At 57.4% G+C, this 22,695-nt stretch overlaps 1 protein-coding gene across 1 annotated transcript; it reads right to left on the bottom strand.

The window, feature by feature from the left end:
- Positions 1-37: 37 nt before the first annotated feature.
- On the bottom strand, positions 38-20,268 carry LINGO1 (leucine rich repeat and Ig domain containing 1). The gene is made up of 2 exons (XM_010373255.2): positions 19,663-20,268; positions 38-2,913 (listed from the first exon to the last, which is right to left on the bottom strand). The coding sequence occupies exons 1-2, from the start codon at positions 19,666-19,668 to the stop codon at positions 1,057-1,059; spliced, it is 1,863 nt and encodes a 620-aa protein (XP_010371557.1). The 5' UTR covers positions 19,669-20,268; the 3' UTR covers positions 38-1,056.
- Positions 20,269-22,695: the final 2,427 nt, after the last annotated feature.

The raw sequence follows: 22,695 nt of genomic DNA on the forward strand, positions 1-22,695 counted from the left end.
GTGAGATAATAATGACCATAATGAGAACAGTCACCCACACGTGTGCACAGCGCTTTACAGGTTACAAAGTGTTTCACATACATCATCTCATCAATTCCTCACAACAGCCCTGTGAGGTAGGCAGGGCAGGGGGTAATGTTCCCATTTGTACAGATGTGGAGACTGAGGCCCAGAGAGGCCAGTGACCTGCTTAAGGCCACACAGCAAGTGAACAGCAGAGCTGGGACCAGAGGCTGGGGTCGGCCCCACCTCCAGCCCCTGGCTCTCTGCACTGACTGTGCTGTCCCCCAGGAGGACCCCAGCCCCTGTCCAGAGTCTCAGCCACACCCGAGCCAGGCTCCCACCCCTGGCAGTAGTGCTGCCTGGCAGCCCAGCAGACAGGCTTCCACCCCCATCAGCAGACCTGTCCCCTCCACCCGCTCCCTGCAAAAAGCCAGCCCGGAGCTGGGCCCAGGCGTGCCCCCTAGCCTGCTCCTGATGGCGCCTGGGGCGGGGTGGGCAGGTGGGTGGGGCTGGAACCTCCTTTCCTGTTTTCCTGAGTGATCCCTCCCCACAGGGGAAGAGAAGAGAAAGGAGGAAGAAGAGGAGGAGGAGGAAGAGAAAAACAAGAAACTGAGTTGGAAGAGGGCCCTGGATCAATCAGGACGTCAAAAGTTTGCATTCCGACTAGCTATAGGAAATAGTTTTTTTTTCTCTTTTTATTATTTCAAGTTTTCATAAAAATCCATAATTATTGAAACCCAAGTTACAGAGAAAGTTCGTAACTTTTTTATTGAATTATTGACTCTGCCGCGTGTCGGTTCATCGGCTTTCAACTCCAGTCTGTCAATGCCCCTGTGCAGGTGGGGTCCCCAGGCCTGGGCTTCTGAGGTCCTGGTAGAAGGAGGGCAGGTGGTGAGGGCTGGCGGGGGGCAGCAGGGGATGGAGGCGGGAGGGAGAAAGAGAATGTGTGTAGACGGGTAAGGAGGAGATGGGAAGGACTAGAGAGTGAGCAGGTGGCGGCCAGGCCCCTTCCCCTGCCCGGCCGCTCGGGGGTCCCTGCCCCCCGCCCTGGCCTCATATCATCTTCATGTTGAACTTGCGGGGCGCGTCGGCGGAGCTGATGCCTGCGTCCGACTTTCGGGGGACATACTCGATCTCGATGTTGTGCTTCGTGTTGCCCTTGCCCCGGCTCCAGAGAAACAGCAGCACCAGGCAGAAGAGGACGACGCCCAGGAAAGAGATGAAGCCCATGGTGGTGGCGATGATGAGGGTCTTAATGTCGAAGGGGAAAGGCACAGTGGCTCGGGTGCTGTTGGCCTCTCCCTCGCCCGGCTGGTTGGAGATGAAGGCGAAGGTCTTGTTGGGCTGATGGGGCCAGTCGGGCGAGTAGCTGCGCACATGCAGGTGGGCGGGCATGGAGTCGTTGCCGCCTGCATTGGCCGCGATGCACAGGTACGTGCCATTGTCCTGCACCTGGGCGTAGCGCACCTCCAGCGTGCCATCAGGGAAGACTGTGAGCCGCCCATTGCTCTTGGCTGAGACCAGGTGCTTTCGGGGTGAGAGCCAGAGGATGGCGGGCGGCGGGTCGCCATCGGCCCGGCACACAAACTGCACCGTGTGGCCCTCATCCACAAACACCTGCTGGGCCTTGCGGTCCCGGATGCGGGCGCGGCGGCAGGTGAAGTAGTTGGGCAGTAGCACATCAGGGAAGTCCTTGAACTCCTTGCCCTGGACGAACTCGGGCGTGGCGCACGTGGGCTGCTGCCGGTTGAAGTTGAGCCGCCAGCGGCGCCGGAACACCCACAGGAGCCGACAGTCGCAGGCCAGTGGGTTGGAGTCCAGGATGAGCGTCTCCAGGTTGCCCACCGAGTGGAAGACCGATTCTTCCAGCGTGGTCAGCTGGTTGCCAGAGACATTGAGCACGCGCAGGTAGTTGAGGCCGCGGAAGGCATAGGGCTCCACCACGGCCAGCTGCCCGCCCACCAGCTGGATCTCCTGCAGCCGGAGCAGCTCATGCAACATGGAGCCCTCAATGGTGCTGATGGGGTTGTAGGAGAGGTTGAGGAAGCGGAGATAGACTAGGTGGCGGACGGCCAGGTAGGGCACAACGGTCAGATTGCAGTGTGTGATGGACAGGGACGTCAGGTTGAGGCCGTAGAGGCAGTTGGGTGTCATGGTGTCCAAGTAGGGCCAGTGGGAGATCTCCAAGACCTTGAGTCGGTACAACCTCTTGAAGGAGTAGTCCCGGATGGCATTGATGTTGAGGTGCCGGAGCCTCAGGACGATGAGGCCGTGCAGGTGGGACAGCGCCTCGGTGGGGATGGAGGTCAGGTTGCATTTCTCCAGCGTCAGCTGCTCCAGGCTGTTGAGGCCGCTGAAGGCGCGGTGGGAGATGTAGACGAGGTCATTGTCGCCAACCTCCAGTGACTTGAGGTTGTACAGGTCCTGGAACATGTAGTCCAGCAGGATAACGATCTTGTTCTCGCTGATGTCCAGCTTGGTCAAGTTGCTGAGGCCAGTGAAGACGCCCAGCGGGATGAGCTTCAGGCGGTTGCTGCGGAGACCCAGCGTCCGGAGGTTGAAAAGGTTGTTGAAGGCGCCAGGCTCCACGGCGCTCACGATGTTCTCGTTGAGCTCCAGCTCCTCCAGGTGCGGGAAGCTGGCGAACTCGTCCTGATTGAGCGTTTTGATGCGGTTCTTCCCCAGGTCTAGCAGGCGCGTCTCGGTGGGGATGCCCTCAGGCACTGCCACAAAGCGCTTGCGGTGGCAGAGCACAGCACGGTCCTGGGCAGAGCACTCGCAACGGGGAGGGCAGCCTGTGGCTGAGCCTGACAGCACCGAGCCCAGCACCAGCAGGAGGATGGGCTGCCAGCAGGCCAGGAGGGGGCTGGGCATGCTCCTCACGCCCCCCGCCAGCATCCTCTCGCTCACCTGCAGCCAGGAGCAAGCACAGGACAGAAGTGGCAGTTAGAGGGCAGTGTGTGTCTGGACCCCACCCCAAGCCGCCTGGGCCCCCTCCTGCCCTGTCACGATGACCCTGATGCAGATAGAGAGGCAGGGTCCAGATGCCCCTGCCAGAAGGGCCTCTGGCCTCCTCATGCTGCCTCCTCCTTGCCTCTTACCCTGCCTGGAGTCTTCCCAAAGGACCCTCCCAGCACCCTTGGAATGGAGGGGCTCAGGGAAGGGACAGGTCACCTCAAAGAGCCTGGCATTGGCGCCATCTCCTTTACATTTCACAGGCAGTTGACTCCAGGCACACACCCTGCCCAGAGTCACAGTTCCCCTGGTGCTCATCAGGGATAAAACCAGACCTCTGAGCCGCCCTTGGGCTCACAGTGGGGATCAAAGGGGCTCAAGGGCTGAGGCCTCTTGGAACAGCCCCCAAGAAGTCAGAGCAGCCAGAAGTGTGGCTAGACCCCAGCCTGCATGGCCAGGGCTTCTGAGGCTGCTGGGGGCCCTACTCGCTCAGCCCTGAGCCCCGAGCCTCCCCAGGTGCAGACACCATCCCCCCACCCCATCAGCTCTGTGGCTGGGTCTGCAGTAAACCAATGGCACCTATCACTGTTCACAGGTCTATCACCCATGGGGTTCCTGGATTGCTGGAGGACACCTCATCCAGAAGACCCAGCCTTGAAGCTACCCTCCCCCCGCCCCCTGCACCTCCAAATCCAAATCCAGCCTGGACTCCTGGTGGGATCTGTGACTCTCCTCTTCCTCTGGGTCCCATTGGTGACCCGGCTCAGGCTCCTGAGCCCAGTGCCTAGAGAATCTTTTTTCCTGCCTCCTGGTCTTGGCTCCTGCAGTTCTTTCCTCCGGCAATGCCCCTTCCTTGGCTGTTGAAATTCCATCCTCAAGGCCTAATTGAAGTCCACTGCTCTAAGAAGTGTTTTCTGATACCCAATAAGAAGTGAAGTGTGCTACCCTTAAAAAGACTCTCCAGCCTTCACTTGTCTGTCTCTCAGGGTTCCCATCACCTTCTTCCTAGTACAGCTGCTTGTCTGAGGAAGGTGCAGATTCCCACAGGCCAGGACAGCCAGGCAACCCCGGAGGAGTCTGCCCCTACTACAGCACCCAGGCTTGTTCAAGCTGGGCCCTGAAGCCATGCAGGGCTTCGGAGGTGGTGATATGAGAAACCGTGCAAGGAGCGGGGTCCAGCTTGCATATAGGCTGCAGGTGGAGTGAGCAAGGGGTATGTGGGAGCCTCCATGACCCTCTCCCACCCCCTGTTCAGAGGCCACTTGTCCCCACTTCTGCCCCGAACTGCCTCCCATCTCCTCCTTCCCTCCTCTCTCTCCATCCACCCCCATGGGAAACTGGCCTGGCAAATAGGGTGAGTAGGGGGGTGGGGGGAAGGTAGGTCAGATCCTAGGAGCTGCTCCACGGGTGGATGGGATGGCCTCTGGGAGCCAAGCTGCAGTAATCTCGCTGCTGGTGGGGTAAGGACCCACTCCTGCTCCTCCACTCCAGCCTCCAGTGCCCCTGGGGCTTTGCTGCTGTGTCCACATGCTGTACTCATGGCCCGGAGGGGGCTCACTGCAGGAGGGGGAGGCCCAGACTGCATGTCCCCTCTCCACCCTAGCTCAGGCCCTTTTCCCACCCCTTCCCACACCTCACACAGCCCCTGCTTTCATGGCCACAGGCCATCCATCCTTGTCATCCATGCATCAGCCATCAAGGCAACTGAGGCTCAGAGAGGTTGTGGCTGTCCAAGGACACCCAGCCAGTAGAGGGAGCAGTTCTGGGGTAGGAGCTCTGGTCTGTCCACAAAGCCACACACTTGCAAATGCTCCACCAGTCTCCCAGGACTGACGGGAGCTTCGTGGTTGTCGATTAAGTCACTGATTAAGCAGAGAGGACTCAGGGTGTCACTGACATGTTATGGAATCTGCAAGGGTTTTGTCATCCCCAAGGGCTTTCTCCACCCTGACCCTCCCTTTGGCCCCTCTCATCCTCTCTCCAGGCTCTTCTGCAGTTCAGCTTCTCCCCACCCCACTCCCACCAGGCTATTTTCCACAGTCACATACGCTCCAGTGACCCACCAGAAAAGCAAACATCCTGACAGGCGATCAATAAGTAATTGGGCCAGCAGCTGGGGCTGGCACGGGTGTGAGGCTGGGGACCTCAATAGGTAAATAGGACTTTTAGCATCCAGCTTGGGGCCGGGCTGGTGGGTGGTGGGAGCTGCTGGAGAGAAGGCTGGGGAATGAGGGGGGCTAGTGAGGACACAGGCCATCCCGAGGTGCTGGTAAGTCCCTCTCATACAGACACGAATCTGGCACACAGGAAGCCTGTACCACCTGGCCTCAACCTGCCCTGAGCACTCTTTTCCTCTTTTCCCACCAGGCCCTGAACAAAAACACCTGGGCCTCCCCACTTTGTCCTGCACACTCCTATCTCTAAGTCATTTTCTTCTAGAGAACTGTCCCAGACTCCTGCCCCAGCAGTCTTTGTAACCTTCCACCCCAAAGGCCACCTCCTCCAGGAGGCCATCCTTGACCTACTCAGTCAGGTATCACCTCTTGTCCCCAACATTGTTATTCTTATAGTAGTGATTTTATGTAATTGGTGTATAGCACACCTCATTCCCAAAGTGATTTGAACCAACTGACAGAAAAATTATGCTACAAGATGATAAAAAGATAAAAGCTAAAAAAGGGAAGCCAGTCAGGAAAGAATGCCGCCAAATCCTGCCTAATGACAAAAGGTGAGAGCTTCCTAGTGACCTTGAGCAAAGAGGGAAACATGCTCTAAAGCCTCAGCATTTGGCATCTCTCCTGTAATGTATGTTTAATCCTGGCTCAGTCATGGGTATGTGTGTCTCACCTGCTAGAGAGTGAGGTGCCCAAGGGCAGATAGTGTGTCTGTAGCTCAGAGTGAAGTGTGGCACAGAACAGACCCCCACGAATATTCTTTGAAAGGAAACATGTGCATGAGTGAGTTTTTGCAGGGGTGGAAGCCCTGCTGATGGGGCTAACCCTCGATCAGGCCCACTGAGCAATGAGAGACCTGAGGAAGTGAAGTATGTTGGAAGTCAGGCATGGTGGTGCTGCAATCCCACTGTTATCCCATTGTAATCCCAGCTACTCAGGAGGTTGAGGCAGGAGGATCACTTGAAGCCAGGAGCTCAAGACCAGGCTCGGCAACATAGTGAGATACCCATCTCCCACAAAAATTTAAAAATTAGCCAGGCATAGTGGGGCACACCTATAGTCCCAACTACTCAGGGAGACTGAAGTGGGATTCCTGAGCCCAGGAGTTTGAGGCTACAGTGAACTGTGATTGTACCACTGCATTCCAGCCTGGGCAATAGAGCAAGACTCTCCATCTGTAAAAACAATAAATAAAATAAAATAAAACAGAAATACATTGGTAGAAAAGCTGGTCAGCCTCGCCCTGTAGAGCTGCCACCCCAGGCCTGGCAGTTGGTCCCACAGAGCCATGGGCCATGCTCCGTGGGAGCAGGACAGCTCTGGGAGGGTATGGGCTCTGAGATGCCTCATCCCATGCCTCTTACATGCAGCTGCCCTAACGGTGGGGAAGCTGAAGCTTGAGAGAGGCTAGGATGCCTGCCCAAGCTGGCACAGCAAAGGCACGGCCCGCTGGGCCTAGTCTCCTGGTCTCCCACCCCCATGAGGTCCCTGTCATCTAGCGATGCTGGCAGAGTCATGTCTGAGGGGTCACCCAAACTGCTGACTGGGCAATGTGCCGCTCCTGCTATCCTGGCACTGTTCATGCTGCCTGCTACTCCTGCAGCTGTCAAGAAGAGGTGTTTTATGCATTTTAATCAGTGTTTTATTTTGGATCCTTGCCCCCGAAGGGCTTCCTACAAGGGTAAGAGTTTAAAAATTGGACCAATAAATACAAAGGAAATAAAACATCAAAGGCAGGCAGGTGGGCAGGCAGCAGGCAGCTGTGCCTGGAGCACCACACAGAGACCCTAAAGCATCCAGAGTCCTTCCCAGGCTCAGGTCAGTGAGGGACCCTGAGCCATCAGACCAGCACTGCAGAGGGCTGCCCCAGGCTCTGTGCTGCCCCACAGTGGAAGAGACAGGGTGCTGGCCACCAGTCACACCCTCCTTCATGTCCTGGGGCAGATACGGCCTGGTTCAGGCAATGCTCCCTGACACATGCAGTTCTCTGTGGCCAGGTTGCTAAAGAGTGATACCTCAGTGATGCCTGCCCTCTCTGGCATGCACAGTAAGGGCTCCACTTCAGGATCCCTGAGGGTACTGCCGCCAGAAACTAGCCTTTTTCCAGCTGGAAGGTTGAAATCCTCAAACCTTCCTAAAGGGTAAAGGGAAATAGGAGGCTCAGGCCAAAAACTGCAGTTTCACTGGGGCTGGAAAAATCTCTCTGGGGGCGGGGGGTGGCTCAGGATGGTGGGCTTTCTTCCTTGGGGCATCACATTCAGGGTGTGCCCCCAGGGTCTCAGGGTGAAGGAGGGTAATTAGGGGAGATGGAAGGGGCCTGGGATCACCCATGGACAGGTTCAGAGAACACTGAGAGGGCTCAGGAGTCACTCTGTGCAGCATCTGGAATCACAGGCAGATGCTCAGGAGTCACATGCAGCATCTGGAGGCCCACGGGGGCAGGGGCATGACTCCCCCACAGTATCCTCTCTACAGGCTCATCCACCAGGCACCTTCTTTAGAAAAGGGGAGGGACTAACACTTGGACAGTCCTGGCTATGGGCCAGGTTTGGGGCTTTTATTTTTTTAGATGGGAGTCTTGCTGTATTGCCCAGGCTGGAGTGCAGTGGCGAGATCTTGGCTCACTGCGACCTCTGCCTCCCAGGTTGAAGCAATTCTCTGGCCTCAGCCTCCCAAATAGCTGTGATTACAGGTGTCCACCACCACGCCAGGCTAATTTTTGTATTTTTAGTAGAGACAAGGTTTCACCACGTTGGCCAGGCTGGTCTTTAACTCCTGACCTCAAGTGATCCACCCACCTCCGCCTCCCAAAGTGCTGGGATCACAGGCATGAGCCACTGTGCCCAGCCAAGGTTTGGGGCTTTATACATATTGTCTCAGAAATGCTTTCAAAAGAGATCTTTCTTACCCATTTTACAAATGAGAAAATCAAAGGTTCTGAAAAGGGAATTTGCTTGCCCTGGGCCTGGGTCACAAAGCTAGAGGGTGGCAGAGCTCTGTCTCCTAGCTGGGCTGCCTGCTCCAAGAGCTGCCTAGTGCGACACAGTGCTTAGACTCTGCAGGCCAGGCCAGGGGAGGGGCTGTCCTGTCAGGATGGAGATAGGGTGAGGCCCCAGGGCTGAGTGAAGGCCCTAGTCCTCAGAGAGCTAGGCATCTGCCCACAAACCCGACAAAAGCATTTGGGGACAGGCATCTGCCCCAAAACCCGACAAAAGCCTTTCCCCAACTTACAGAAAACGGTGTGTTACATGCATCATGTGTGCTCACTGTTTTTCCACCACACTCCTTTCTTTCCTGTGCCTGCTGCCGCCGCCTCAATCTCACCTAATGTGGGGCTGGCTGAAGCGCAGGACGGCAAGTTGAGTTATTTCAGGTTTATGGTATCAGTATTTCATAGTGCTCCCACTCAGTGTTCCTCAGGGACCGCAGGGACCCCCCCCACTCCACAGGCATGCGATCTGGCATGGAGGCATCTGCCCCATGAAGGCTGGGGCCCAGGGTTGTCTGGGAGCTCAGCCTGGCTGTGTGGCCAGGGCAGTTCCTCATGGGGAAACGAGGTGGTGTGTGCAGTCTTTGTCTTGCCTTGATGCCTGCTGTGCCTGTGACTGCGTGGGCAGCAGGAGGGATGGAGCGAGGGGGACAGCAGGCCTTGGAAGGGGGCTAGAGCACTTTGGAAAGTCTGCCCAGGGCTCTGCCCAGATCCACTGCCAAGAACTGATGGGGAGAGCAGGAGAGGGAAAGAGACAGAAACCAGGAGACACCCAGGAGACGCGTGGTGGGTAAGGCTGCAGAGGAGAGGAAGAGAGAGGCAGAGAAAGCAGAGCGGGGGGAGGGGAGAAAGATAGGGGCACAGGCTGGGGGCAGGGAAGGGAGAGACAGAGGCCAGAGCTTGCCCTGCAGGCACAACCACTTTCCCAGCCCCCACCACCTGTGCATGTCAGCCTGGGGCCTGTTAACACAGCCCCATCTTCGCCACTCCACCAGGTGAGTCTAAGCACTTCCATATCCAGGTGGGGAGGGAGACTCAGAAAGGTGAGGGGACCCACGCGGGATCACCAAAGAAGAGGCAAGGCCCAGCCTGGGCTCCCTGTGACTTGTCCTCTCCCCAAGTCCCTGCCTGCCTGAGGTCCCTTCTGTGCTTCAGCTTCAGTATGACGGATCCGTTTCAGGAAATGATAAAGTGTGTTAGCGGGAACTGCGCCTGCTCAGAGATGACTGGGGTCAAGTGGCCAGAAGTGGAGGCGCAGTGGGGCCCATCTAGAGAGGACTGTGACGGTCACCCCGGCCTGGGTCTTTCCTTCTGTCGCAGTGGCCAACCATCCATTCCCCATGCCTAGAGGCCTCCTACTTGGCCTTCAGAAGCAGCTCAGGGTCTCTCCCCCGGTGGCTCTCCTCTAGCCTGGGAAGAAGGGACAGCCTCTGGTGGGTCCCCTCTGCCCGCACTGCTGCTGGGCTTCTCCCAGCTCCGTTGGCACTTCTGCGGCCTCCTCTCCTGTGGCCCCCAGACTGAGAGCCTCCGAAGTGGGACCGGGCCTGATACAGCTCCACACTCCCAGGCCCTGCCTGAAGACGCGCCCACCTCAAAGGAGCAGAGAGCCCACCAGACAACTGCTGCGAGGGGCAGGACTTGCACTCTGCTCTCCAACTCCTAACCTAGCTCGTAATGAAGGAAGGCTTTGTGGTGAGGGGGAGGTGCTATGTGAGCTCAGGCTGAAATACAAACATTTTCCACAGGCCTAGAAAGAGGCACGGGGAGGGCACTTTCCACAAAGGGAACAGTGAGAGCAAAGGTGTGTAGTGGGGAAGGGACTTGTGGCCTGGTCAACTTGAGAGCATCCTGGGACTCCTAATGGCTTCTCTCCTAGCCCAAATCCTGACCCCGGTCCCTGGACTCCTTTTAAAGATGCTCCATTCTGGCTTTCCAGGGCTAATCCCCGCTGAGGTGTGAAGGGCTGATAATGGCATAAGGTAGGAGCTGCTAACGGGAGAAACAATTCCGTCATTGGCCAGTCTAATCTTGGGGGCTGCCTCCTGGTCCATGGGGAGGTGGTGAGGCTGGAAGGCGGACCCTAAGAGTTGCAGTCCTGCGCCCAGGCTGGGCTCCTTCAGGAGAAAGCCTGGCAGAGTGCGCAGCTCCACCAGTCAGCCTGTGTCTGGCCGTCTCTCTGGGGGCTGGTCTGCCCTGCCCCCACCTGCCCCCTCTTTCCCCTCCTCCTCCTCAGCCCCCCATGGGGACAGAAAAATCAACCTGGAAGAAAACTGAGGTCATGTCCTTTGTCGTGTATAATTCTTTATTTTCCTCTCGCTCTTGGTTCTGGCAAAAAGTTGTTGGGTCCGCAGGGTGTCTGTGTGTGTGTGAGTGTGTGTGTATGTGTGTGAGTGGCTTGTGTGTGTGTCAGTGGCCTCTGTGTGTGTGGTGTGTGTGGCCTCTGTGTGTGAGTGGCCTCTGTGTGTGTCTGTGAGTGGCGTATGTGTGGCCTGTGTGTGTATGTTTGGCATGTGTGTGGCCTCTGTGAGTGGTGTGTGTGGCCTGTGTGTGTGTGGTGTGAGAGTAGTCTCTGTGTGTATGGTGTGTGTGGTGTGTCTGTGATGTGTGTGAGTTATGTGTGAGTGGCCTCTGTGTGTGTGTGGTGTGTGAGTGGTCACTGTGTGTGTGGTATGTGTGAGTGGCCTCTGTGTGTGGTGTGTGTGTGAGTGGCCTGTGTGTGGTGTGTGTGTGGTGTGTCTGTTCCTGTGTGAGTGACCTCTGTGTGTGTGAGTGTGGTGTGTCTGTGAGTGTGCAAGTGGCCTGTGTGTTTGGTGTGTGTGGTGTGTGTGTGGTGTGTCTGTGTGAGTGGCCTCTGTGTGTGTATGGTGTGTCTGTGAGCGTGCAAGTGGCCTGTGTGTGTGGTATGTCTCTGTGTGTGTGTGTGAGTGGCCTGTGTGGTGTGTGTGTGAGTGTGGTGTGTCTGTGTGGCCTCTGTGTGTGTGAGTATGGTGTGTGAGTGGCTTCTGTGTGTGTGTGTGTGGTATGTCTGTGAGTGTGCAAGTGGCCTGTGTGTGTGTGGTGTGTCTCTGTGTGTGTGAGTGGCCTGTGTGTGCTGTGTCTGAGAGTGGCCTGTGTGTGTGTGGTATGTGTGTGTGAGTGGCCTGTGTGTGTGTGTTTGGTGTGTCTCTCTGAGTCTGGTGTGTCTGTGAGTGTGATGTGTCTGTGTGTGAGTGGCCTGTGTGTGTGTATGGGTGTGTGAGTGGCCTGTGTTTGGTGTGTCTCTGTGTGTAAGTCTGGTGTGTCTGAGAGTGGCCTGTGTGTATGGTGTGTCTCTGTGTATCAGTGTGGTGTCTGTGTGTGGTGTGTCTCTGTGTGTGAGTGTGGTGTGTCTGTGTCTGTGTGTGAGTGGCCTCTGTGTGTGTATGTGGTGTGTGTGTGAGTGGCCTGTGTGTTTGGTGTGTCTGTGTGTGAGTGTGGTGTGTCTGTGTGTGTGTGTGAGTGGCCTCTGTGTGTGTGTGTGTTGGCTGCCCCTCCTCCCCCACTCTCTGGCCCCCAGCCCCATCACTTAGGTGTGCTCTGGGAAGCTCCATCCTCTCCCACACGTGCTCACTGGCCTCAGCGCCCGCTGGAGGGTGCTGACTGGGCATGGTGTGGCTGGTTGTCTGTCTGTCCTGGGTCACCCTGGGCAAGCACTCGGCCGCCCTGCACTGAAAGGAGGAATGCCCCTGTCCACCTCACCAGGGCACAGTCATCTGAAGAGCCGCCAGCCTTCCGGCCAGCTCGCAGCCCCCGGCCATTTGTGGGATAAATTATGAATTTTAATTGTCAGAGCATCTTAGTGTTTCAAGGCTTCTATATATAGGCTCTGCCCTCCAGGAGCCGCAGGCTTGGTGGAGAGGAGTGGGAGCTGGGCAGGGCCAACAGGAGGCCCATTCTGGGTGCATAAAGTGGGCTGCGTCCAGTGTACCCCGCCCTGCTGTGTGATCTCGGGGGAGTCCTGGACCACTCTGGGCCCTTCCTGCCCCTTGCACAAGGTTGCCCAGTACCCCTACTTGGATGGGAGCTGTCTCAGAGCTGAGGTGGGGCAGGTAAGTGCCTATTTGGGGGGAATGACCTGAGGGGGACCCAAGGACAACCCCAGTCCTGCACCCCAGTATCTCCCTTCTCAGGTCTTGAGATGCCAACCCAGGCTCTTGGGGACAGGAAGATGCCCCTCAAGGCCCCCAGCGCCATCCCCTGCCCAGGCCAGTGGCCCCTTGGGACATGCTTGCCACATCCCCATTGGTCCTCTCACATCTTCCTGGGGCTCCCAGGGGGACCCCTCTCTGCAGCCCCAGCCCTCAGGGCCTCTCTATTTGGGAACAGCTCAGGCCTGGAAACCAGTCAACCCCCACCTGGGAGAGCTATAGGCCTTGTGCTTGGGGTGGGGGGTGTCACAGCCTCATAGACTGAGGCTGGCAGCGAGAGGCTGAGAGGTGTGGTGGAATTAGCCTGGGATTTGGGATTAGCCAGAGAGCTAAATAGAATGATGATGAGAATGATGATTGGTAAAACTCTCATAGGTGGCCTTTGGTGTGCCAGGCATTATTTCAAGCACTTTGCATATAAAAATTCATTTAATCTCACATAAACCCATTGAGGTAAGTGCTGCCATTATCCCCATTTTGCAGATGGAAAAAGCAGAAGCACAAAGAGGTTCCATAACTTGCTCAGGGTCAGTGTTAGCATGATTTGAACCTCAATGGTTTCGTTCCAGAGTCCATGCTCTTCATCACTTCCCCACAGTGCCTTTTTTTTTTTTTTTTTTTTTAAAGCTAACACTAACATAGCATTGGCTATGCGCCAGGCATGAACCTGTCTGATCTCCATAACCACCCTAAGAGGCTAGTATTATCCCCATTTTACTGATTAGAGAACTGAGGCACCAAGAGGTGATGCACCTAGCCCAAAGTCCCACAGTGATGAGTGACAGAGCTGGGACTGGGCCTGAGGCAGTCAGACTCCCAGCTGTCCTGCCCACTCCTGCATACTGCCTCCTTCTGATTCAGGTTCAGGGGACTGCTGAGCTACGTGATCTTGGGCAAGTGGCTTTACCTCTGGACACCACAAATTCCTCACTGGGAAGCGGGGACAGCAGACTTCACTGTCCTCACTGCTGGGGGTGGAGAGTTCTGGGAGAGGGAGAGGAAGAGACATTTATATCAAGCACACACAGTGCTTTGCTGAACGACCCCAGCACCCCTCACCACACTACACACCCACTTTACTAATGAGGAAACTGAGGCTCTGAGCCATTAGTTCACCTGTCCAGGGTCCTGAGCTTGTCTGGTTCCAAAGGCATAACACCCTTAGAGATCCTCACACAGATGAGGAAACTGAGGCCCAGGAGCATCAGGGACTTGTCCAACATCCCACAGCATCTCTGGGCTAGGGCCTTGGAAGGACCCCAGCCTCCCAACTGCAGCCACCTTCTGTCCCCAACATCATACAAGGGTCACATGGCCACCCCATGGCAGGGCTGGGTCACGGACAGGTGAGAGTTTGGGTTATTTCTGCCTCAAAAGGGGAAGATTGAAAAATAACTCTCTAAAACATCATAAACCAAGGTCCAGTGAGTTCTGTATAACATGGACAGGCAGATTATAAATAAAACACTTGCCTCTCTCCCAGCACTGGCAGTCCAAAGCCCTCTCCACTCAAATGAATCCTGGCCACGCCACTGCCAGAGTCCATTTTTCCAACCTGGTAAACTGAGCCCAGTATCCAGGAGGTGATGGAGCCTCCAGTCAGACACATACAGGAGGAGTGTCCTGTTCAGGCACAATGGATGCTACCACCCAGCTGCCCGTTCATAAGAAGCCCAGACTTGGGGGAGGAACTGGCACCTCTGCAAATCTCTAAGGAGCGTATCAAGGCAGAGGCTGCAAAGGTCCACTGCAGGCCCAGAGAGGGGAGCCAAGACCCATGCGTGGGCTCACAGGGAGGCCCGTTCAGCTCAGTTTGAGGAATCCGATGAGACATTACATGGCTCCAGACAGAAGGTCTGCCTCAGTGGTAAGTGAGCAGCCCATCATGGGAGGCATGGAAGCTGAGATCATGGATTAAGGCGACTACAGGAGGCCTCCTCTGCTGGGATCTACACCTCAGTAGCCCCTCTCAGCTCTGAGATGCCCCCGTGTTGCACCCAAGTAAAGGGACTTGAGATGGCTGGTCCCTGCCCCCCCGCTCCCCCGCCCCCGCCATCTGCAATCCTGCACCGGGCTAGGCAGAAGAAACATGCTGGCCGGCCCCCCACCCCCTCCCAGAGCAGAGAGCAGGTTTTCTGCAGAGGGAAGCAGAGGAGGTGGCAGAGAGAGATTAATTCCCCGAAATGGGAAAAAATAGAAAAACACACACACCACACACCCTAATAACATGTAATAAGAGGTTGGAGATGAGGAACAATGCCCTGGTAATGTCACCCTGGCGGCAATCAATTTGGGTGTCACATGAAATAGGCATAATTATTCCGCCAGCCCCGGTGCTCGTCTTTAACCAGCTCCAGGGGCCCGGGCCCAGGTGGGAAAGGCAGCGTGGAATCAGTCGTTGGTGCACCAGGCTGGCAGAAGGAGCTGCTCCAAATTAGCCTGCCAGCACCCAGCTTCTCAGACCCTCTGGACCAGCAGGGATCTGGAGGGCCTCGTGTGGGGGGGGGCCCTGCAATGCCCAGGAGTCACCTTGCTCAGCCACCCCTCATTCCATCCATGAGCAGGAGCAGTCAGAGAGGACTCCCCAAGGAAGTGAGAACGGAGGAGCAAGCACACATGTGTTCCATCCGGGGTTCATTCTCTGGGTCACCAAACTCTTATTAAGCACTCACCAATGCCAGGCCTTATTCCAGGTGCACAGGGGGGCTGTGCAGGAGGTGGGGATGCTGAAATAATGAAACACAGGCTCCCTCCACCTCCTAAGTTGGGACTACTCCTTCCCATCCTGGGATAAACACAAAACCTCTGGGGTTCCTGGAATTTGCTATCCTTTGTTTGCACTAAACATGCAGGGACTTAAGCCCTTCTTGCTCCTCCTTCATCCCACTTGCTTGTGGAGTCCTCCCTGATTGCTCGTACCCACCCCAGACTTCAGGGATGGTAGAGACAGCGTTCCCACAACTGGGGGAATGGGTGCCGATGGGATGACTGCTTAGTGAGCACCCAGTACACGCTGGCTGCTGCCCATCTCAACCCCCACTTCATATACCAGAAACCTTGAATTCCAGAAATGCAAATCAAGGCCATCATGAAATACCAACTTAGATTCATTCAATCAGTAAAAATCAAGCCCCCTGACAATACCAAGTGTTAATCAGGATGGGGTGCAATGGGAACCCTCATCTCCTGCTGCAGTGACACAAACTGGTCTAACCAATTTGGAAAACACTTTGGCAAATATCCTAGTAAGGGTGAATGTGAACATGCCCTACAGGCCAGCAATTCCACTCCTAGCTCTGTGCCCCAGAGACACTGCACGTTGCCTCAGAGATGGGATGAGAAGGTTCCTGGCAGTACTGTTTCTAAGAGCAAAAAATGGAAATAACTTAAATGCCCATTGATAGGAGAATGTTAATTACACTTTTATGATCACATGACAGAACATTATACATCAGTAAAAATGAGCTACATCTACTATTATTCACAATATAGATGAAGCTTAAATGTGATGAAGAAAAAAGGCAAATTCCAGAGGACTGCATATAGTTCATGCTCTTTTTATAAAGTTCAAAAATAACTAAAACAGAACTACTTATATATATTAAAATATATAATTGTAAAGAGGCAAGGGATTGTTAAATATATGATTTAGAGTATTCATTGAAAAAGAGGTGACGGGACGGGGTGTGCAGGAGCACATGGGAAGGCGTACATCATTATTGGATTGCTGGTGTTTAAGTTGGAGAGTAGGATAACAGTGTTCATTATAGTATTATTACTACTACTATGATTAATATTAAATGCCTCGATTAATTAATTAACAGGCTAGGCCTGGATTAGTGAGTAACAGCCCCAGCCTAGAGGTCAGGAAGGACGCATTCTAGACTGAACCGCAGGCTTGCAAGCTGGGGACTTAGAGCAAGTCACTCACCACCTCTCTGGCTCTGTTTTCTTAGGTATAAAATCAAACCTCTGCACCTACCACCTACAAGGAGAAGATCATGAGCATATCACTGATGTAAACTGTGAGTAGCTAGCACTTATTAAGGGCTTATTGTGTAACAGGCACTGTTCTAAATGTTTTGCATATGTTAGCACACCTAATTGTCACATCCTCCCTTGAGGTGAATACTATTGTTACCCTCACTTTATGGATAAAGAGACAGGCCCAGAGAGATTAAGCAACTTGCCCAAAGTCACAGAACTAGGCAGTGGTGGAGCTGAGACTTGAGCCCAGGCTTTTGGCTCCGGGGTCCACACTCTTGACAACTTCGCTATGAAATAACATTGAAGAAACTGAACACACACAAGTAGATTGTTGTCAGCACAGCTCTACTGAGCCCATACAGCACCCAGGGATATTCATTCGCTTGTTCGTTCATTCATTCATTCATCCACAACTAAACAAAGGTCAGCATCAAGAATGCCTCAAATGTATTGGGAAATGAACCTGCCTTCTCACACTCTTTCTACAAAGAACCTTCCCTGATTCTGGAGTCCCCTGCTTTCTGTGTCTCTGCAGTCTGCTACTTCCCTAGGACTCAGCCAGTCTCCCTCTCTTCCTAAAGCACCTCTGACAACCTCAACCCCCAGGGAGAAATCCCACCCTTCTCTGAGTGTCTGTGTGGGCTAGTGAGTACCGTTTGTCTCTTCCCAACTCCTGCCTGGGGCATCTTTGACATCACCTAGCTCTGTGCATTCATGCACAGGCAGTCCTTGCCACTAGCCAACAGCTACTCTCTTGTACCTCCAAGGGTCTGTCCCATCCCAGGGGCCAGGCAGGAGGGCCAAAGGAAGGGTACTAGGATTGCTCAGGGTGTTCAGGGCAGATCATGCTTAGCCCAGAGCAGAGTAGGCAGCTTGGTTAGGATGCGCAGAACAAATGCATGCGTGACTGGACTGGGCTGGTACAATATTCAGTGCAAACAAGTGTGGTTTTATACTGGGGTGACTGGGGAAGGAGGGGCAGTGACCTGAAGCAGGCAGAGGCTTCTTAGAGGAGGGGGTCAGGAGAAAGAGAGGAAAGGACCTCTTGTGAGGGGATGCAGGGCCAAGCCAGGTGAGGATGGGGGGATACGTGGCGGAACTGGTGGAAACAGAACAGAAAGCCTCCAGAGACTAACTATGGAGGTGGGTGGGGCTGGAAGGCCACTTTCACAGAGTGCCACACACAGGACAGCTAGCCCAAGAGACTCCAGCCAGCAAGCTAAGGTTCTGACTCTGAAACCACCACACCTACTGCACCCCCCTCCCTGGCCCTTCCCTGGTTCCACTTCCTCTACCCTCCCACCGACACGCTGCCTCAGGCCTCTTTGGGACCCTGTACGAATGACTGCACTGCCTTCTCTCCCAACAGGAACACACCCCAACCCCAGTTGTGCTTCTCCAGATATCTGCTTCCACAGGCGCCTGAAAAGCAGCACCACAGGAGCCCTCACTGGCACCAGGGATCCCGTCCAGCCTCATGCAGAACCACCACCCACCTCCCCAAGAGGTTGTTTTTTTGGGGAGTGGAGTGGGGGAGGTCCCTCTGGGAGTCTGGGTTTTAGAAAACAACACCCAATATAGGAAAAATGGATGCCCAGAGGGCAGAGGATGAAGATGAGCCCAGGTGAAAGAGGACTATTGCAATGGGTAGTCTCTCCACCTCCCTCCCAGTCACACAGGGCCCTTGGCTTTGAGCACATGCCCAGCCCCCTAAAAGCTGGTTCCCACTCTAACTCCAGACCCTGGGGACCACCGCAGCTTTAACTAAGCCCTACCCACGGGCTCACACTTAAATTGTCATGGGGTGGTGAGGGGGGCAGAGACAACCAGAACACCACAGGGGGCCTGTCCCTGCCTTTGCTAAGCCCCTTCCAGGAGGGGCAGCTGGGTGCTACTGGGAGCCCCGATCTGAGTCTGTGCCCTCTTTCAGCACGGTTCCAAGGAGTTCTTGGTCTCTCCCCTGTGCCACCCGATACCCTCCTTCCCACCTCGGGCCATGGGTAGAAAGCAGGAAGGACAGGCATGCCGTCCCAGTAGACCTGCTGCTAGCGCCTTCCCAGAGGCGTGAGGATTTTGAGCTCCTTCCTGGCTTATACAAGGACAAAGGGTCTGGGAGCAGCTGGCCCTCTTCTCCTCACTGACACTCTGCGCTGGATCTGGGGAAGCCCCAGGCTCTCTGCCGCCTGGGTGTCCCGGCTCATTGCTCCCTGGGCATGGGAGGCACCCGTGCTGAAGCCGCTGGCATAATGACCAGCAGGGTTGAGCCCAGAGCTGCGGGCCAGGCTGGGCTATGCGCCCTCTGGCTGCCCAAGCCAAGCAGAGGACTGAGGGAGGGCTGGGTGAGCAGGAAGGGGCTGTCCAGATGCCACAGGCCCCACCTCAGGGCCTCCTGCACTCCCACCCACTCAGGGCAGAGCTGTTCCCACCCTCTCAGGCTCCCTTCTCCCCCACCCCAATCCCAAGGCCTCTGAGAACAAAGAGGAGGTGCTGGCACAGTCGGGCTGGACCAGGCTGGGTTGCGACCCCAGCAGGAACCTGGAGGGGGCTGCCCACTGACCTGGCCCCACCCCTCCTCAAAGTGGGATCCGCCCGGAGGGACACATCTCCTGGCATGCCTTGAGAGCAGAGAGCCCACAGCCCACCCCGAAAAGGGCGTGAGGGGGAGCAGGAGGCTCTCTCCTTACCTCCCTCTTCTCAGCTGGTTCCCACCTCCCACCCGCTCTGCCTTAGAATGAAAAGTGGGGCAGGAGGAGGTGAGAAGCCCGGGCTGAACGCAGACAAAGGGAAGGCCCCTAAAGGGTTCCTGGGCTCTCCCGGTCCCCAACTCCCTTCCCTCCACTCTCCCTACTCCCCATCTCCTTTTCACTGGGCTGGAGCTGGAAAGGGGCGATGCTTGTGTGTGGTGGGGAGCTGTCATCCAGGCTGGAGCTTGTGGAGAAATCCAGTCCCTGACCTGTGTCCACCAGCTAGGGAGTGTCTGGCGCTGGTGGGGGCTGCCTGGGGTCACCTGGGGTCCACGAAGGGAGGTACCCACCCAGGGCTGAGCAGGGGGCTTACCCTCCAGAGTGACCAATACTCAGAATGGGAGGGGGGACAGGGAGGGAAGACCAGAGCAGGGCTGGGACACCCGTGGGGGCCCCTCCCTAGCTCCAGGCTCCCAGCTTACAAACCCTGAATTTGTTGGGGTTGGTGGGAGGGGAGGTGGAAAAGGAAGAATCTTCATTTCTGAGGCTTGAGGGGAAATCAGGCCTGTGACCCCAAGGAAGGTCTGGGTGGCACCGAGGTGCCCTGCAACCCCAGGAGGGCGCAGCCAGGGCCGACGGCGGCCCCCAGGGGCGCTCGCCGCGGGGCTGCCCGCTTGGGGCTCGGCCGCGGCCGCCTGGCTCACCTGCATCTCGGGCGCGCCTTCGGTCCGCTCGGCTCGGTCACCAATCGCATGTCTCTCCAGCCGGCCCGGCCAGGCCCCAGCCCCTGCCCAGCCCCCTCCTCCGTCTCCTCCTCCTCCGACACCTCCGCCCGGCAGTCCGCGCGCCCTCGCGGGGCTGGCCGTCCGTCTGTCCGCCTCGCGCGGGCGAGAGCCGAGCCAGAGCCTGGGCCGGGGCACAGGAGTGGGGAGGGGGGAGGCCGCGGCCCCGGCGGGCGGAGGGGCGGGCGCGCTCAGGACGCGCGACAGGGGCTCCGCGAGCCTGCTTCAGCGCCCTGGGCCGGCCCGGAGCCGCCGCCGCCGCCTCTGCCGCTGGGGCCGGGGTCGAGGCCGGGCGCGCTCCGCCGCGGGGCCGGGACCGGCGGGCAGCGGCCGCGCATGCTGCTCGGCGCCCCGCGTCGGTAGAGGGGCCGGAGCGGCGCGGGTGGGGATTCCGCGCCCCTCCGGGGCCAGGACCGGGACCCACCGCCGCCGCCGCCGCCTGCGCTGTCGTCCGCCGCCCGCTCCGGCTCCCGCGCCGGCTCCTGCTAGGGCTCCGCGCGCTGCAGCGGCGCGGGGAGGGAGCGCTAGGAGCGAGCCAGGGAGGGAGGAGGGACCGAGGGAGGAGGGAGCGAGCGAGCGGCGGGAGCCGGGCGGGGGAGGAGAAGGCGCGGCCGCAAAACCTGGTGGTGGTGGTTGGGGGGTGACTCGTCTCCTTTCAGCGGAGGGGGCGGAGAGCGAGGGGCGCCCCAGCCGCTGCCCTGCACGTTTAGGGCAGCGAAACAGGCAGGGGGGCGCAGGCGAGGGGCGCACCAGCCAGGCGCTCCAGCTCTGCACACGGCCGCGCCCCTCCGGGTTCGGGGCTCCGGGCGAGTCCCGGGCCAGCCGGGTCTCTGGGAGTCCAGCGTGGGAGTCCGGCGTGTGGTCCTCCCTGGGTGTATGCGCGCACACCGTTGTGTGTGATTTTGTGTGGCCACATGCGTGTGCATGTGAGCGCGCGAGTGTGTTTACACGTGTTAACTGGGCTGTGGACGAACACACGCACGAGGACGGACAGGGCTCCCCACCCGAACAGGGTTGTTTGGAGGGCGGCATAGGAGGCCGACCGGGAGCCCCCGTCCTGGCCCTGTCCCCTCCTCTCGGAAAGTCAGTGACCCTGGAGGATCCACATCCTGGCGCGGGAGGGCGAGTCAGTCAGAATGGGAAGCTCCAGGGGACGGTGAGGAAGCCGCGCTGGCCCGGCCGCTCTACCCAGGAGCGGGGTCTCGCGTACCTCCTCGCGCCCAGGGTCCCCGCCCAGCCTGGCTTCCTGCCCAGCAGAGGGCGGCAGGCCTCTCCGACCGGCTCCGTCCGGAGACCCTGCACCCAGCGGCCAGCAGAGGGCAGCGCAGAGCCTCCGTCTGGGCTTGACTGTTCCCTCCTCCCGGAACGGTCCCGGGGATCCTCGGCTGGGGCCACAACTTCAGATGGGCCCAAGGAATGGGACCTCTCCTCGGAGATCCAGATCCTCCTTGAAACTCAGATACAGAAACTAGGCCAGCAGGGATGTCTTGGCAAAGCCTACAGAGTAGGTTACCACTCTCAGGACCTCACCTTTTTTCCCTGTACTACCCTCTCCATCTCCTTGAAGTCAGACGCCCTTTAACACCAAGCCAGTTTTATTAGAATAAGCATCCATGCTGACACCACCCGGCACAGGCATCCATCCCTTCTCCACTGCTGGGAACAACCCATTAGCACATGAATAATCCTAATAGCTTGAGTCCACAGGGGCAGCTGAGGCTGGGGGAGGGGATCTAGCCTAAAGCCTCTCCGATTCTGGGGCAGACCCTGGAATCCCACTTCCAGTGACACCCCCTGCCCGACATCATTGCAGAGATGCCTGGCTGCCACGGAGGGACCTCTCCCCACCCCCAACAGCACCTTGTTTCTTCGCTGTTCTGCCTCAAGCACAGCCCAAAGACTTGCACAGACCTTCTGTTCCAGCTGCACCATTTCTGGGTACTTCTCAGTCTCTTTGGCACACCGTTGCTCTGGACAGTACTGTCTGGAGCACTTTCTCCTGTCTCCCATCCTCATCCTAGGCCTAGCTAGAGCCCCCTCCTAGCAGGTGTCCATGATATGCTCAAGTGTGAACTGTATGTTCACCCTCCAGCAGCTCTGGGGGAGGCACTATTGTTCCCCTGTGACAGAGGGAGGAAAACCCAGGCCCAGTGAGGTTCCAGGCTCTGCCCATGGTCACACAGCCAGCAAGGCACACACAGCCAGCAAGGCACACACAGACAGCAAGGCACGGAAAGGGAATTGGATTCGCCTTCTGGGGCTGAGTGGACCAGCAGGGGGCAGGCTCGGCAGAAGGACTTACAGGTGGGAGGGGAAGCGGGGAGGGAAGCACAGGAGTCCCCCTCCCTCTCAGGGCCCAGCGCAGGCGGCTCCCCGGTCCCTCAACTCCGCGCTGCCTGGACCCCTCTCCAGACTCCCCAGCCCCCCCACCCCGGCTGTTTGTGAGCTACCCGTGCGCTCCCGCCCTCCCGCGCCGCCTCCTCCCACCAGCCCGACAGGAATAGACGCTCGCTGGCTCCTGCGTAAAGGCTCCGCCAGGCACCCGGCGGGCGCGCAGTCCCGCTGGGGGGCGGGGGCGGGGGCGAGGGCTATTCCTGGTGCGGTGACTGACGCACGCAAGGCGCGGCCACCACATCTCTCCGCCCCCGACTCACCTGCTCCCTGCCTCAGTGATCTCGCCGGAGAAATGGGGGAGAGACCAGTCCTTCCACCCCCCAAGCCCCAGGTGCTACCAGAGGAAGCTGGGGTCCTGGGTTGCAGTATTCTGGGGTCCTGGGTTGGGGTATTCTGGCGCCCTCAATGATCCCTCCGCGCTTCGGAGGCAGCAGGGATGACCACAGAGCTGTGTCTGGGAGGAAGGGCCCCTTGGCCTCGGTTCTCCACTGTCAATGGCATCCAAGCCATTACCCCTTCCCTTTGTCTCCAAAAGACATGACCCCTCCCAGCTCTCCGTTT

The sequence above is a fragment of the Rhinopithecus roxellana genome, chromosome 5 (genome assembly GCF_007565055.1).
Source record: "Rhinopithecus roxellana isolate Shanxi Qingling chromosome 5, ASM756505v1, whole genome shotgun sequence".
Taxonomy (NCBI): domain Eukaryota; kingdom Metazoa; phylum Chordata; class Mammalia; order Primates; family Cercopithecidae; genus Rhinopithecus; species Rhinopithecus roxellana.